The sequence below is a fragment of the Polypterus senegalus genome, chromosome 13 (genome assembly GCF_016835505.1).
Source record: "Polypterus senegalus isolate Bchr_013 chromosome 13, ASM1683550v1, whole genome shotgun sequence".
Taxonomy (NCBI): domain Eukaryota; kingdom Metazoa; phylum Chordata; class Cladistia; order Polypteriformes; family Polypteridae; genus Polypterus; species Polypterus senegalus.
This window is the reverse complement of record NC_053166.1, coordinates 8,557,338-8,572,275: the sequence shown is the minus strand read 5'-3', so window position 1 is coordinate 8,572,275 and position 14,938 is coordinate 8,557,338. Positions and strand designations below refer to the sequence as shown.

At 47.1% G+C, this 14,938-nt stretch overlaps 1 protein-coding gene across 2 annotated transcripts in view; it reads left to right on the top strand.

The window, feature by feature from the left end:
• neurl1b (neuralized E3 ubiquitin protein ligase 1B) overlaps positions 1-14,938 on the top strand; it is an 87,933-nt gene that overhangs the window by 55,136 nt on the left and 17,859 nt on the right. The window contains exons 2-3 of one of the 2 annotated variants that reach the window (XM_039775489.1): positions 729-781; positions 12,066-12,638. In XM_039775489.1, the coding sequence (XP_039631423.1) occupies positions 729-781; positions 12,066-12,638 (626 nt within the window). The remainder of the gene's footprint in view (positions 1-728; positions 782-12,065; positions 12,639-14,938) is intronic. The other variant, XM_039775490.1, reaches the window with a different exon arrangement.

The following is a 14,938-nucleotide window of genomic DNA, read 5'->3' as shown; positions in this document are numbered from 1 at the left end:
ATGCTAAGATTTGCATTGATTGTGACGAGGATGAACAGAATTAGAAATGAGGACATTAGAGGGTCAGCTCAGGTTGGTCAATTGGGAGACAAAGTCAGAGAGGCGCGATTGTGTTGGTTTGGACATGTGAGGAGGAGAGATGGGTGATAAGGATAGAGCTGCCAGGCAGGAGGAGAAGAGGAAGGCCTAAGTGAAGGTTTATGGATGTGGTAAGAGAGGACATGCAGGTGATGGGTGTGACAGAGCGAGATGACGAGGACATGAAGATATGGAAATAGTTGAACTGCTGTGTCAGCCCCTAATGGGAGCAGCTGAAAGAAGGATATACTGTGTACTTAATTCAGCGCATCGATTCCTTTTTACTTTACATGTTGCAGATCATTCGAAGTTCCATTCCTTTGCTAAACATCCTCCATGAGATTCCTTACATACTACTGAGTGGCGGATTCTGAACAGTAAAATGAGAGGCTTTGAGGCTTACCTTTTGAGTTTAGGGCCAGGCTGCCTGAGGTGAGGCCTGTTTCTAAGGCCTGGTCTGATTTTGGTTGTTGCTGATTTTGAGAGCCTGTTCAGACTTTTTTTGTCAGTTTTGTGTAGCTGTATCTAACAGCCTTAGTTTGATTTATCTGTCCCTCCTGTTGTATGTTGAGCCAAAGGAGGTGGGGCCACCTGATTAGACAGCCAGAATGGAGCGGATTTATTGAGAATTCTTTTTTTTTTCATTCTAGTAAACCGCAGACTCCCAGATCATGGATGAAGTTCAATCCACAAGCACAGAGAGGTCAGTGTCCTGAACGCCTCTTTGTGTTTGACACTGCTGATGACCTCCAAGAAATAATTTTGAGGTTGACCCAAGCATTTCCAGGTTATTTGGGCTTCCAGATATGAACCCATATGAGCGACTGGCTCTCAGTTGTGACCTCGGCATGTTCTGACGATGTGCATCTCCCTGTCATTTAATTCCTATTATTGTCTCTTGCAAGTCAGCATTGTCCCCTCCAGGTAGTGTTTCAGAGGGCGGGGCCACCATGACCACCACACTGCCTTTATATGCAAAGCAGCGGGTCGGCACTGAGATCTGCAGCAGAAGCATCTTTCTTGGGAGTCCTTGAGTTTTTTTGGACTCTGAGTTGGATTACGGGGATTGGACTGACCTTTTCGGTAAACCCTTTAGGTGTTCTGCCTTGTTTTGCATTGTTTTTGCACATCTTTTATTATTTTGAAATTCTTTACATTTTTAGGGACATTATTTTGTTTTTGCATTTTTCAAGCCAGTGGTTTTAATGGTTATCCACTCTTTTGGAGGGCATTTTTATGAGTACTTTCAGAGTTTGGAACTTTTGAAAGCCTAAACCCCATTTTGAGCCTATGTGCAGGACCTGAAGTTTGCCTTCAAAGTTTGGGGTCAGGTTGCTTGGGGTAAGGCCTGATTGTGCCACTGAGGTCGTTAAGATAAGATCAATTTTATTAATTCCATTAGGAAATTCCAATGCATACAGATGCAGAAACATAAAAAGCAAGAATACAGACGCATAGGACTAAGAATACAGTGTGAAAGAACCAGCCACGACACACACAAAAAGGTTTGGGGCAGCCACCTGTATATTACCCCAGACTGCAAAAGGGTGTGAAAATTGCCACTGATGTGCATAAGTTTGAGTTCCAGACTGAACTGAGGTACACAAAATTTGACTGGGAGCCAGAAGTGATGTCATTAAGATCCGGAAACTAGAAGTGATGTTCATGAGGGCGGAACCGGAAGTGGCATCCTTCTTGGAGCTGGACATGGTGTTGTTAGGCCAGAATTTCCCGTATTTGGTCTGCAGAAATAATAGAGGAAGGTTTAGTGCACCCTGCCACCCTCTGGCCTGGCGTGGAATTACCTTACTTTGGTCCATTCAGCTTCCTCCTATGCGTACGTGTGTGACAACAGCCAATCAATCAATCAATAAGTAAATAAATAAATGAGTAAACGTACTTGATAAGTACGTTGGGTGGAAGCGTTGAATTGCCTGATAGCAGGGGGCAGAAAAGACCCCCAGAGGTGTTTCTTATTACACCGTGGTGGAATGAGCCTGTGGATAAATGTGCACCAAGAGAGCGCCTCCTGGAGGGGATGGAGGGTATTCTTAATTTAGTGGCTTTTGTTATTCATTTATTTATTTATTTATTTTTCTATGTATTTAATTCAGTCAGTCAGTCAGTCAAACGTCATTTTATATATATAGATTTTTTTTTGTTCTTTATTTCGCCTTATACAATTTCTCATTTTTTCGCATACCCCTTGGGGTGAGAGCATAGGGTCAGCCATTGTACAGCGAGCGCCCCTGGAGCAATTTTTAAGGTTAGGGGTCTTGCTCAAGGGCCCAGCAGAGTAGGATCTCTTTTGGCAGTGACGGCGATTCGAACCTGCAACCTTCAGGATACCAGTGCAGATCCTTAGCAACACTTCATTGATCCAAAGCTCTGCTGACATTCTCCATGCACCTCCCAATGAGAAGCTGGTACCTCACAATGTAGCAGATTTATTGAGAATTAATTTTGTTTCATTTTGGTAAAACGGCAGACTCCGAGTGCACACACACATCGATTTCAATCAGTGAGCACAGAGAGGTCGCCGTCCATCCATTCACAAGCCCTGTGTCTCCAGTTCCAGACTGAGGGTAGCCAAGACCTGGCAGTACAGCTTTAGGGACCCATTTTGGGCCTGTGCAGGTCTTGAAGCCTGCCTTTGGAGTTTGGAGCAGGGCTGCCCGGGGTGAGGCCCGTTTTTGCAGCTAAACAGGGAAGTCCTGGTCTGATTTTTGTTAATGTTGATGTCTGTGGCTCATCTGGCCAGTGTTGTGTGGCCATATCTAACGGTCTTTGTTTAGTTTATCTGCCCTTCCTCCTATATGTTGAGCCAAAGGAGATGGAGCCCAGAGTAGTTCTCCTTGCCAGCACCTCATCATTGCGGCACCCAGGGACCCCCACAGGGCTGCACCTCCAGACTCCAGTCCTAATGAACCCCTGCGAGTGTCCAAGTTGGGACGCCTCCAGTGGAAACCTTCTACCTAACATGTGGGGGATTGAACTGCTCCTGGCTTCTGCTTGTCAATCCCCTGGCACCTTCCATTTTATCACAAAGTCATGCTGTCATCCATCAAGGATGCCCGTCTGTCCCCTGTGGCACTTGCGCTCTGTAATTCAGCCTGTTGTTATGTGATGCTAGAGCCGATCCCAGCAGCTTTGAGCACAAGGCAGGAGGTGGTCCATCACGGGTCCCACTCACTCACGGTCAGTTCAAATCCTCCAGTGAAGTCTTTGCGGAGTGAAGAGGAAGAGAAGAGGAGCAGCCAGAGAAGATGTAGACTCCACACTGACAAGGACAGGATTTGAACCCAGGATCTGTGAGGTTTCAGTGCTAAGCAGTATGCCTCTGTGCCTGGAGGATAATGAAGGACATAAATACAAGTTTGACCGAGTGGCATTTAGTCTTAAATAATACTGATCACAGGGTCAGCTGCCCACTTAAAAGAGCAAAGTGACTCCCAAGAGGTCCGTTTAGGTTCACCACTTGGCCAAACCAGCACATCTTTGGGATGTGGAAGAAAACTGGAGTATTCAAAATGGAAACAAAAAAATATTGAAAAAACACAAATCCTGAGCTTGGAGCGGTGAGTCAGCAGTGCCAACCACTGTGCCAACCTGCCGCCCAGTGAGAAAGCAAAAAGTGGAAAAAACAATTTGCCCACACTTCACAAAGAACAGAAAGGTGACGACTTTTAAGAAGCGGGCTCGTCTGTCACCACATCTCCGCTTCCGTTGGCACCTGTGCCCAGATTGTTCCGTTTCATTCTTGGCATGCAGATATTTTGTCTATGGCTTCTCTCCCAATGCGGGGGTGTGGACGGCTTCTGTAAACACATGAATGGGAAACCGAAATGACAACACGAACTACGCTACAAGCGATGGCTCTGGCTCTTCATTCATTAGACGGACGCGCCAAGCCGCTGAGAGTGCCAAGGCGCCGATGATGCACGCCATTAGAAATGAGCTGTGAAGCTCCCACGTCTTTAGCTTTTAAGAAATGTGCAGATTTTAGGGGCTGAATTTAAATGTCACCCTTGAAAACCACAAAGCGCTTGCTGGCAACTCCAGCCGGCGCTTATGTTGTCAGGTCGCTTTCTCCCTGTGAGTGTGGACCTGGTTGAGTTGGTGGGGGTCCACCACAGGGCCCACATTTCTTACAGTGACAACTAAGAGGAGACCATTCAGTCCACCACTCAATACAGTGTCACATCCAGATACTTCTTAAAGCTGTCCCCGAGTATGTGGCAGCAAATGGGATTCTGCCAGTAGGACAGACAAACTCGGTGAATGTCCAGCCCTTCAGAGCAATCTGATTGGTCAATTTGACTTTGATCTGATTGGTCAGTTTGGCTTTAATCTGATTGGTCAGTTTGGCTTTAATATGATTGGTCAGTTTGACTTTGATCTGATTGGTAATTTTGACTTTGGTGTGATTGATCAGTTTTGCTTTAATCTGATTGGTCAGTTTTGCTTTAATTACTACAAATGTTTGTGATGTGCCATCTGTTGGAATGACTACGCAATGCAATTTATTACTATAAATGTTAGTGATGTACCATCTGTTGGAATAACATTCCATGGATTTTATTACTATAAATGTTAACAATGTGCCATCTGTTGGAATGACAAATGCCATGCATTGTATTACTAGAAATATTAATGATGCACCATCTTTTGGAACAACAAATGCAGTACACATTATTACTACAAACGTTTCTGATGTGCCATCTGTTGGAATGAGCTCTTGCTTAAGGCCAAGATGAAGGTTCAAGGCTCTGTGTTTTTGTGTGGCAGACTGACAGCCCGTAGTATTTTATATCTGTAGAAGATATTTGAATTTTGATGGTTTTGTCTTTTTTGATTTCTTTGTGTAAAACCTTCCTGGACTGAGATATTCTTTGCATTTGTTCATTTTTAATACACCGATAGTCCTTTTTTTTTTTTTTGCCTCCTTTTGCATTTGTTATTGTTGGGTGTCATTGCTGAACTGACTGGGAGATTTTGGCCCTACAGTGACACCTAGTGTTCAGTTTGTTTATTTTAGTTTGCTACTTTAAAAACCACAGATTTGTACTTCAGCATCATGAACAAAAGTCCTGATACCAGCAGGTTCAGGCTCAGTCCTGGGCTCAGACAGATTTTAATTGTATTGATTCTTTTTTGATTGTTGAAAATGTGTCATGCTGAGAGTGGTGGGCGACTTTTTACTGGCTTATAGGGTCCTCCTTGTCCCGTGAATGGATTCCTGAGAATTCTGACTTGTGTGCACAAATCAACATGCAGCGTGTCGCCACACATCTCCAGGTACGTGGTTCTCTAAAATAAGTGGCTTGTCGACATGAGGGGGTTGCCATCCCTCACTGGAGCCAGAAGATGCCAAGCATGGCTTCGTGGTTAGACTGAACAACACAGTGTCACTGGTTCAGTTCATACCACTGGCTGAAACTGGAAGTGGTTAAAGGTGAATAAAGAATAAATGCACTGCACCTGTATAGCGCCTTGAGATGGTGTTCAGTATGAGAAGGTGCTATATGAGCGCATCCCTGTGTGACCCTGAGGGAACCACGTCACTTGTCAGTGCTCATTTTATGGAAATATGGAGACAGTTTTCTGTACTTTTCTGTTGGGTAGCTGCTCATCCATCCCACTCAGAATGCCAGTCCATCCTTGTCTTACAGATATAGAGATATGTGTGACTATATATATATCTATCTATATACTGTGACAGTAGGGGTCGCTGTTGACCCCTGAACCCCGCAGACAATACATCCAAACACCAAGTAAAAGTCCCAATAATTTATTTATTTTTACAATAATGTGCACAAAGCACCTCCACCTCCATTATAATAATCACAATAACAATAATAAACAATCCTCCTCTCCACCCAGCAGCTCCGTCACACTTCCTCCCAACTCCGACTCAGTCTGCTGGGGTTTCCCATCGTCCTTTTATATTCCCTGACCCAGGAAGTGCTTCTTTCCCTCAGTCCATGTGATTTCCTAGCATTTCTGGGTCAGATGAAAACTGCTTCTTCTTCAGCCTGGAAGTACTTCATTCCTTCCGTCCCCATGATTAGGGAGTACTTTTGGGCCATAAAAATATTTGTGCCTCCCTGCAGTGTCCCCTGGTGGCCCCCACGGTATCCAGCAGGGCTGTGAAGTAAAACTCCATGTCCATGATGCCCTGCTGGAATTCGGGGCCCCTCCATGTTGCAGAGAGGACTCCATCTAGCGGTGTGGGGTATTATCCGGGATAAACTTCCGGCCATATATCACAATACACATACATATATTGTGAATTAGACACTGTATAGCGCCCGACCCGGCCCAGACTCACACTGAGGCACGTGTAAAAACACAAGAAGACTTTATTTTTCTTCACCTGTGGGGCACATCTTCCCCGTGAATCCCACAGGCATGACACAGTCCCAAAGCACTTAAACACAAGCAACCACACTCCCGTTTTGGCACTACCACTCCTTCCTGGCAACCTCGTCCTCTTCCTCCCGATTCTGGGCCAGAGTGGCAGTTACTGGCCCTTTTTATAGCCCACCCGGAAGTCCTCAAGGTGTTTGATCACCTGCTTCTGATTGCACTTCCGGGCGGGGCTGTAGAGTTGTCCAGGCCGGCTCAGGGACCCATGCAGCACCACCTGGCGGCCACCCCAGATCCCAACAGGGTTGTGGAGAACTCCATCTCCCATTGAGCCCCATGGGAAACTGAGGCACCGTTGTCTGCCAGGGAGGCTGCCACCAAGCGTACCAGGGGAAGGTACTGAGGAGCCCTTAGATGCTCCCCCAGAACATATGCAGCAGGGGTGTCCCAGCCGCCCGCCACAACATACATACATTATATATATATATATGTGTGTATACAAGGTAGTCCAGATCTGATTATGTAGATCCAGATCGTCTGGATGGCTTTGATTTATGCGAGGACGATTCTTCATGTCGTCGGTTCGCACACTTCTCGATAATCCGGGATTTTCTATGTAATAAACTTAATAAGTTATACCGTAATGAAAATTGCATAATTAGATCTGGACCACCCTATACAATAGGGGGCTTTGCTCGCCAACCCCCAGATGTGGTCCAGGTTCTGCTCCATTAACCTCCGGCAGTACTTCCAAATGTGGCGGCCGTGCTGCATGGGGACCCAGATCTTCTTCTCGTTATATTCCTCAGTGTGACGGAAGTACTGCCGTCCTGGGCTCCACAAATTGACCAGGCGCACCCTGGTGGTGGTCATGGGCCCCAACAGGGTTGAGCTTCCAAGCCCTGATCCCGCGGCCCCAGCACAAACCAGGGGTGCTGCCCTCTCGTGTCCCGGGGGAGGTATATTGTCTCTCTCCGAGTCTTTTAATCCTCCAGGTGTCCCAGCTGGGCCGTTCCTAGGACATTGGGGGCCCTGGGCATAATTAGACTGTGGTGGTCCTAATGCGTGAAGTATTAGCTTACAGTTCAGCCAGATCTGACCTGTTTCCACTGGGCACCGCGTGGAGGTATGTAGCTAAGCCCAGCATGTGCAAAATGTGCAGTGCAGTGGTGCATATTTTTATCAATTTTAGAGCATTTTATTTATTTTTTTGTCACAATTAAAAAGTGAGTTTTTTTTTAAACTTGGGCTAAAGAACATTCCAGAATAAAGCTCAAGAAATGAAATCAACGTTTCGCACTTTAACACTAATGGCGAGTAATCAAGCGATTGGACAACATCTCGCTCAATGGACGTTAATGCTAAAGCATTCAATCGTTGTTGTAACATGGTCGTCCTGAGGTAATTCTTGATTATCTTTGGCTTAGAAAAGCTGCGCTCCCCAGCAGTGACAGTAACTGGTATGTTACTCGTTGCTTACTGCTAGTCGGTTTTGAAAGGAATCAGTAGCGAAGCTCCTTTTTGTGTCTCAATAAAGGCTACATCGTCTGCCTTTTTCTTTCTTTTAGCAGCACCGGATGGATAACTGCGTTTCATATTAATATGGTACGTGCAAAACTGCTAACGTGAATAAGACGCAGTTATGAGCGGAGTACGATAAGGCCAATGCGAGAATGCGAAAAAAGGAAGAAAGCGTCATACGCGACAGAAAAACACGGGAAGAAGTCCACGCTCATGATGCAACCGTGGTCTGGAACGGAATGGTCTCCTCCATGTGGGGGCGTGTCATAACAAGGCTCCGCCTGTGCAGGGCCCTGGCCATAGTGAATGCCCAAAGCCCCAGTTCCCTGTTGCAGCGTCCCTGCCCTGGGAAAGGGCAGTAAGCTTAGCATTAAACTTCGTAGTACAGATATGTAGCTTGCGTTGATATACAAAAAAAAAACTCTCGAATCATGGGACTACTGCCCTGCTCGCCCATGCCAAAGAACGGCCCTGGCCCCAGCCATCCACTACAATAAAAAATATATATATATATTATAATTAAAAAATCCTGGGACAAGACGTGACTTTTTCAGAGAGATGTCCCGTGAGACATGGCTTTGTGCCAAGAGATTTAACCAGGCCCAGGGCCGGAAATAAAAGACAAAGAGTAGATGACAAAGTAGAATGTCGTAAAGAATTCAAAAACGTTGGCGTGATACACATGAAGAGCAGGTTCGAGATAATGGAAGTACGAAAATTTGTAAGTCTCAAAAAAATGATATGTAAAAGGCGCTATATAGCGCCCGACCCGGCACAGACCACACAGAGGCAACGTGTACAAAACACACAGGCTTTTATTTTTCTTCAGCTGTGTGACACGTCTTCCCCGTGCCACACAGCCCAAACACAGTCCCAAAGCACCAAACAAAGCACAACACAGACCACAATTCTCCACCACTCCTCCAAGGCAAGCTTCATCTCCTTCCTCATAACTCTGGCTCCTCGAGTGGTGGTGGCTGGGCCCTTTTATAGCCCACCCGGAAGCGTTCCAGGTGATTAACCACCTGGTCCTAATTACACTTCCGGGTGGGGCTGAAAGCTCGTCCAGCCGGGCTGTGGGAAGCAGGTAGCTCCCCCTAGCGGCCACGCCGGGCCCCAACCAAGCTGTGGAGGACTCCATCTCCCATGGAGCCCTGCAGGTGGTTGGGGAGTCACCGTCGGCCAGGGAGGCTGCCACCAAGCGTCCCGGGGGAGATATTGGACTTCCCATGGCAGCTCCCCCGGAACATAACCCGCAGAGGCGTTGCTGCCGGGCATGGGACCCGGCTGTCCTTCACAGATAGTAAAGATCACATTAGCGCAAACAAATGGAAATTATTACTCTGTGAAATCACTGATCAGTGAAAAGAGATCGAATATATTGTTCAGATTTAAACTGTAAGTCTGAGACTTGTAGATCGTCTAATTCGTGTTACCATCGGGGGAAAAGTAGTGTTTCTTACCGATGAAGAGGTGAATCCATGAGAATTAAAAGATTTGTTGTTTGTTGAAAGTGAAATCCGCATACGTGAGCGACAGAGACGCGAAGTGGCTGGTATGTAGCGCAGGCCAGAGGGGTTGGCGAGCGAAGCGAGCAGGGCGTGTAGCTCCCTAGTATATATAACACAGTATATAGTGGAAACCAGTGGCTCTTCAGCCGCCCCAATCCTGACACAGACAGGCAGAGACACGCGGGTTTCAACACGCCGCACATTTATTTTCAAGTGGGGAAGCGTTTTTCCCTCGCTCCCCACAGCAGCACAATACAATACAGCACCGAATACACAGTCCCTTCTTCCTTATTTTCCCCTCCTTTCCACCTCCACTCCCCCCTCTTTCACCCAACTCTGGCTCCTTGTATGTTTCGCCTGGGTGTGTTCCAGGAGGCTCATCAGGTTTAACTGGAATGCCTCCTAGGTGAGATGGAAACCCAAAATGGGGTTCTACAGCTCCTCCTAGCGGCCCCTCACGAAACCCAACAGGGCTGTGCCAAACTCCAACTTCCAGCATGCCCTGCGGGAATCTACCCCAGATGGCTGCCCTCTTATCGTCCCGGGGAAGGTAGTGCCTTGTGGATGCTCTCTCCCCTGGTCCATCTGTCCAGCTGGCGTCCCAGCCGGGTAATGGCCGTGGCCACCCGTCACAATAGATATATAGTGAGCCCCCACACCCCATGCACACACGACTCAACTCCACTTCTAAAATAAAGGACTTTCAAGCCACTCGGCTCAATACAATTACAATTACAGCCAATGTACAGACTCTCAAGTTCTCTCTCTCCTTCTCCCCTCAACGAGTGTCGCCCGCTGCCCCCCCAACTCTCACTTGTCCTCATGTTGCAGCGGACTCTACGTGAGGGATGCTGCCACCTCATATAGTGGGAGATGAACCGCTCCCTATGGTCCTCTCTTACTGGTTCCTGTAGCCTTCAGGCATCCCACTCAGGATGGGAATCATAAGGTGTTCCAGCTGGGTGATGCCCCCACTTAGTCCATCCTTCCGTCCTGAAATTTAGATAAATGCACTGCAAAAATTAACACTGAGGTCTGCTTTGATTACTTCAATTTCCCACCCGCCGGGTAGCAGAGCCAGCTATACAGAAATCAACAGGGGTGTACAGTACACGGTGAAGGGGCGGGTAGGACCGGGTTACTGGGAGTTCAGTGCCCTTGTGACCTGCATGAAGAACCTGTCACTGAAGCGGCGGGAACTAATGGGTAGGCTCTGGCGTTGCTTTTCCCAGAAGGCCGAAGTGAAAACAGGAGATGAACGGAGACGCTGTCATCAGAGATGATGGACTTGGCTCTCCTCAGACATCTGGTAGAGAAGATGGTATGAAGCTGTGGAAGGTCTGACCCAGTGATTTGAGAAGCTGCAAGGAGGGTCCTCTGGAGGGGTCTGTGATCCTGGCGAGTCAGGTTATCAAACCACACTCTGACGAATTCTGGTCCGGAGACTTTCAATAGCGCAGTGCTGGATGGTCACTGGTATTTTGGTTCTCTTTTGCCTTTGCTACGCTTATCTGACTATGCAGACTGACTCAACAAAAGGCAGTGGGTGATCTGGGCACCCAGAAACCAGAAGCTGCTAATTTGTCTGGATATGGGGTGTGGTGTAGCGGGTCCGTGGCACAGACAAACTGGCCATTTAATTAAATAATGAACGGGGAGTGGGGGCAAGTGCGAGCCGTCTGCCAAAGACCACCCAACTTCATCTCCGGGTTTATGAGAGCCGGTCAGCCGTCTGTGCGTTGCCTTGCTGGCACGTGTGGGCAGTCTGATTGACCGGGATGGCAATCAAGTAATCGCACCTGCAACAGCCTTTAATGTGGAGCGTAAGAAAGAGAGACAAGGAAAGAGAAAAGGGAGTGGAGGATAAAGGGCAGAGAGAAAGTTTAGAGTTGGAGAAGGCGAACGGGAATGGCACCCCAGGGGGTAACGTGTGGCCAGTGTTTTGCTCACGGAGTCCCGAATGAGGCACATGACCTGCATTGTTACAGCACTACGGCCATGTGGCGCCATTACCCGAGGGTGATCCTCATTGTTGAGGACCTGAGCGGCTGGACCAGGCCAAGGGGAGATGCCCACATAACACCTGGCTGTGGCAGATAGAGAGAGTCGTTTCTGGAGGGTGGCACTGGACCACGTGTCTGGCTGGGGAGGTTGCCAACTGGGATCCTGAGCTGTTTCATCGTGTTGTGGGTACCAGTGCCTGCTCCCTGACCTGACCTGACTTTATAGAGATTTTTGGGGATCACTGGAAGGACTTCGATTCTGTGAAGAATCTTCCTGACTGCATTTTTTATTTACGAAGACTACCAGTTTTTGTGGTTATGCACATTTATTGTCTTTGCTTCTTTTTCATTTCCCTTGTAATTTCCAGTAAATATTATTCTTTTTTTTTCACATTTATTATATTTGTCATATTTATTATATAGGTACTCTTCAGGATGGGATGCCGCGTTGGTTTTAACCCGTTTAAAAGTTAATGTCTAATACACAGTCAGTCTCTCTTTCTTTTTTCAGTCAGTTAATCCTTCCTTCCATTCTTAGTGACGCCTTCTAACATCCTCTCATGTCTTTGTGTTCTCTCCTCAGACGTCAGTCCACAGCGCCGCACGATCCCAACCAGACAGTACTACACGCTGCCGGGCAACAGCACCGAGCGGAGATCACTGGTACCCAGCGCCAACCTCAGTAACGAGCAACCCCGCTTTCACCCCCAGGCGAAGGGCAAGAATATCCGCCTCGATTCGCAACTAAGGAGGGCCGTCCGGAAAAACAGCTTCTGCAACGGAGTTACCTTCACCCAGCGGCCCATACGGGTTTATGAAAAAGTCAGTCTGCGTCTCTCATCGGTGCACACGGGATGGAGTGGGGCTTTGCGGTTTGGATTCACCAGCATGGACCCCGGCAAGCTGAACCCTGCTGACATCCCCAAATACGCCTGTCCCGATCTGGTGACCCGTCCCGGCTACTGGGCAAAGGCTCTGCCGGAGAGACTGGCTCTGAAGGACAATGTATTGGCCTTCTGGATGGACAGGCACGGAAGAGTTTTCTACAGTGTCAACGACGGGGATCCTGTTCTCTTTCACTGTGGGGTTAACGTCGGGGGTCCCCTGTGGGCACTCATTGACATCTATGGAATCACGCAAGAGGTCACGCTGTTAGGTGAGTAACGGAGAACTGGGGAGCTTCACTCTGTGTTGTGTTTTTGCCTTTCGGGCATCGTGCCAGACGTGTGACGCGGCACTAATTGAAACAAAGCGTTAAGTGACAGCAAGGGTCAGCGCTGTGAAGCGTCTTGGCACGCCAGTGTGCCGTGTTTAGCCAAGCGTCATGGGTTCAGTTCAGAGCGAGTTCAGGAAAATGAGAGCCTTACTTGCAGTACATGCTGTGATGAGCCCCAGCCAAGCAAAGTGGGACATTTAGAAACGCGTACAGCGGCGTGCAAAAGCCTTCAGTCCTCTCGGGTGTAACCGATTTGCACACAAACATGTACAGCATTTTAATGTCATCTCTTATGCTGTCACCATACACACCAAAGCCCAAAGAAATCAAATGTCTGTAGATAACTGAAGAAGAACAACTCCAAAGTTAGTTCTGCAATCCCAAGCAAACAACAAAACAAAGAAAGTTCCAAGTCCTTGAGACAGCAAGAGAGCCAGCAGGCATAGTGGGGGCATCCGCTGGGCTACCCTGTTGCTTCGTTGGCATTTGCCAAAGAAAAAACAATATGTTCACGGGCAAATTGTCCAGCTTCTAGAAGGTACACAATACGGTGTGTTAATGGCAGCTCCGCCTCTTTTGCCGTTTGGTTCCGGAGTGAGCCGCCATCCTTCTGGGAGGGGTGGAGCCATCTTGGGGAAGAAGGCGGGCATTAGACATAACTGAAACAGGAGACCGTGTCAGCAGCAGCGCCCCCTCTTTTTTTAATATGTGGGAACAAGAAAAAGTCGCACGGAACAAAGATCAGGTGAGTAGTGAAGGTGGCAAGAACTCCAAGACACACAAGTCAATACCGAAATCTCTTCAATAGTCCGATGACGATCTTCGTTAATTGCATTGCAAACTTTTTCAAGATTTTCGTCATTCCTAATTGGTTGGTTGGTCTTCAACTGACATTTCCCCTCACTTGAAATGCAAAAACCATGCGTAGACCTGCGTTTTACTCAAAGCTTCCTCTTTAAAAGCAGTGTCAAGCCTCACTACAGTCTCGGCTGCTGGCAGACTCGCTGTTCTTTATGATCACCCATCACAAAAATCGCAGAACATGTTTAATAAGCACCAAGAAAAACCGACACGGAATGGCGTACGAAAATGCAGCGCAACGCCACTTAGCAGACTGCCACAGAATACCGTAAGTGTGCCACACCAAGCGGCGAAATTCGCAACTAAGTCGAGATTGTGCGCCAGGTACAGATTCCGGTTATTTTTGGGTACCCCCCTCGTAGTTCATTTGATTTGTGAATGACTCACACAATTCTCTTTCATTTGATTGGCTGAACCGAACATTCACATGAGAACGAGTCAGGAGTCATGGGATCCTCATTCATTTGATTTGTGAATGAGTCACACAATTCACATTCATCTGATTGGTGAACTGAATCATTACCCAAGAATGATTCACGTGATTTGTGAATGAGTCGCACTGAATCATTACCTGAGAATGAGTCACACAATTCTTTCGTTTAATTTGCTGAACCAAACCATTACATGAGAACGAGTCAGGAGTCATGTGATCCTTCTTCATTTGATTTGTGAATGAGTCACACATTTCGCATTCATCTGATTGGTGAACTGAATCATTAACCAAGAATGACTCACGTGATTTGTGAATGATTCACATTGAATCATTACCCGAGAATGAGTCACACAATTCCCTTTCATCTGATTGGTGAATTGAATCATTACCTGAGAATGAGTCACACAATTCCCTTTCATCTGATTGGTGAACTGAATCATTACATGAGAATGAGTCACACAATTCCCTTTCATTTAATTTGCTGAACTGAATCATTACCCAAGAATGACTCACGTGATTTGTGAATGAGTCGCACTGAATCATTACCCGAGAATGAGTCACACAATTCCCTTTCATCTGATTGGTGAACTGAATCATTACCTGAGAATGAGTCACACAATTCCCTTTCATTTTAATTTGCTGAACTGAACCATTACATGAGAATGATTACTGCGATTCTTGTTCATTTGGTTCACAAAGTGAATCACTGAATGATTACCCGAGAATGAGTTGCAAAATTCTTGCTCAGTTACGATTTTCAAGCTTAGTGCCCTCTTTTATTTAAACAATTTCACCATATTGTCAAGCTTCAAGCTTTCAAAGAGGTCAACATTATACTGTAACAACTGTGATTAAACTCGGATGGCAGTAAGTTAGCTGGACTTGTCCGGGTCCGGACCTGGCCACGTCGAACCGTACTTACCCCTTCGTCCCTTTCCTACCGTCC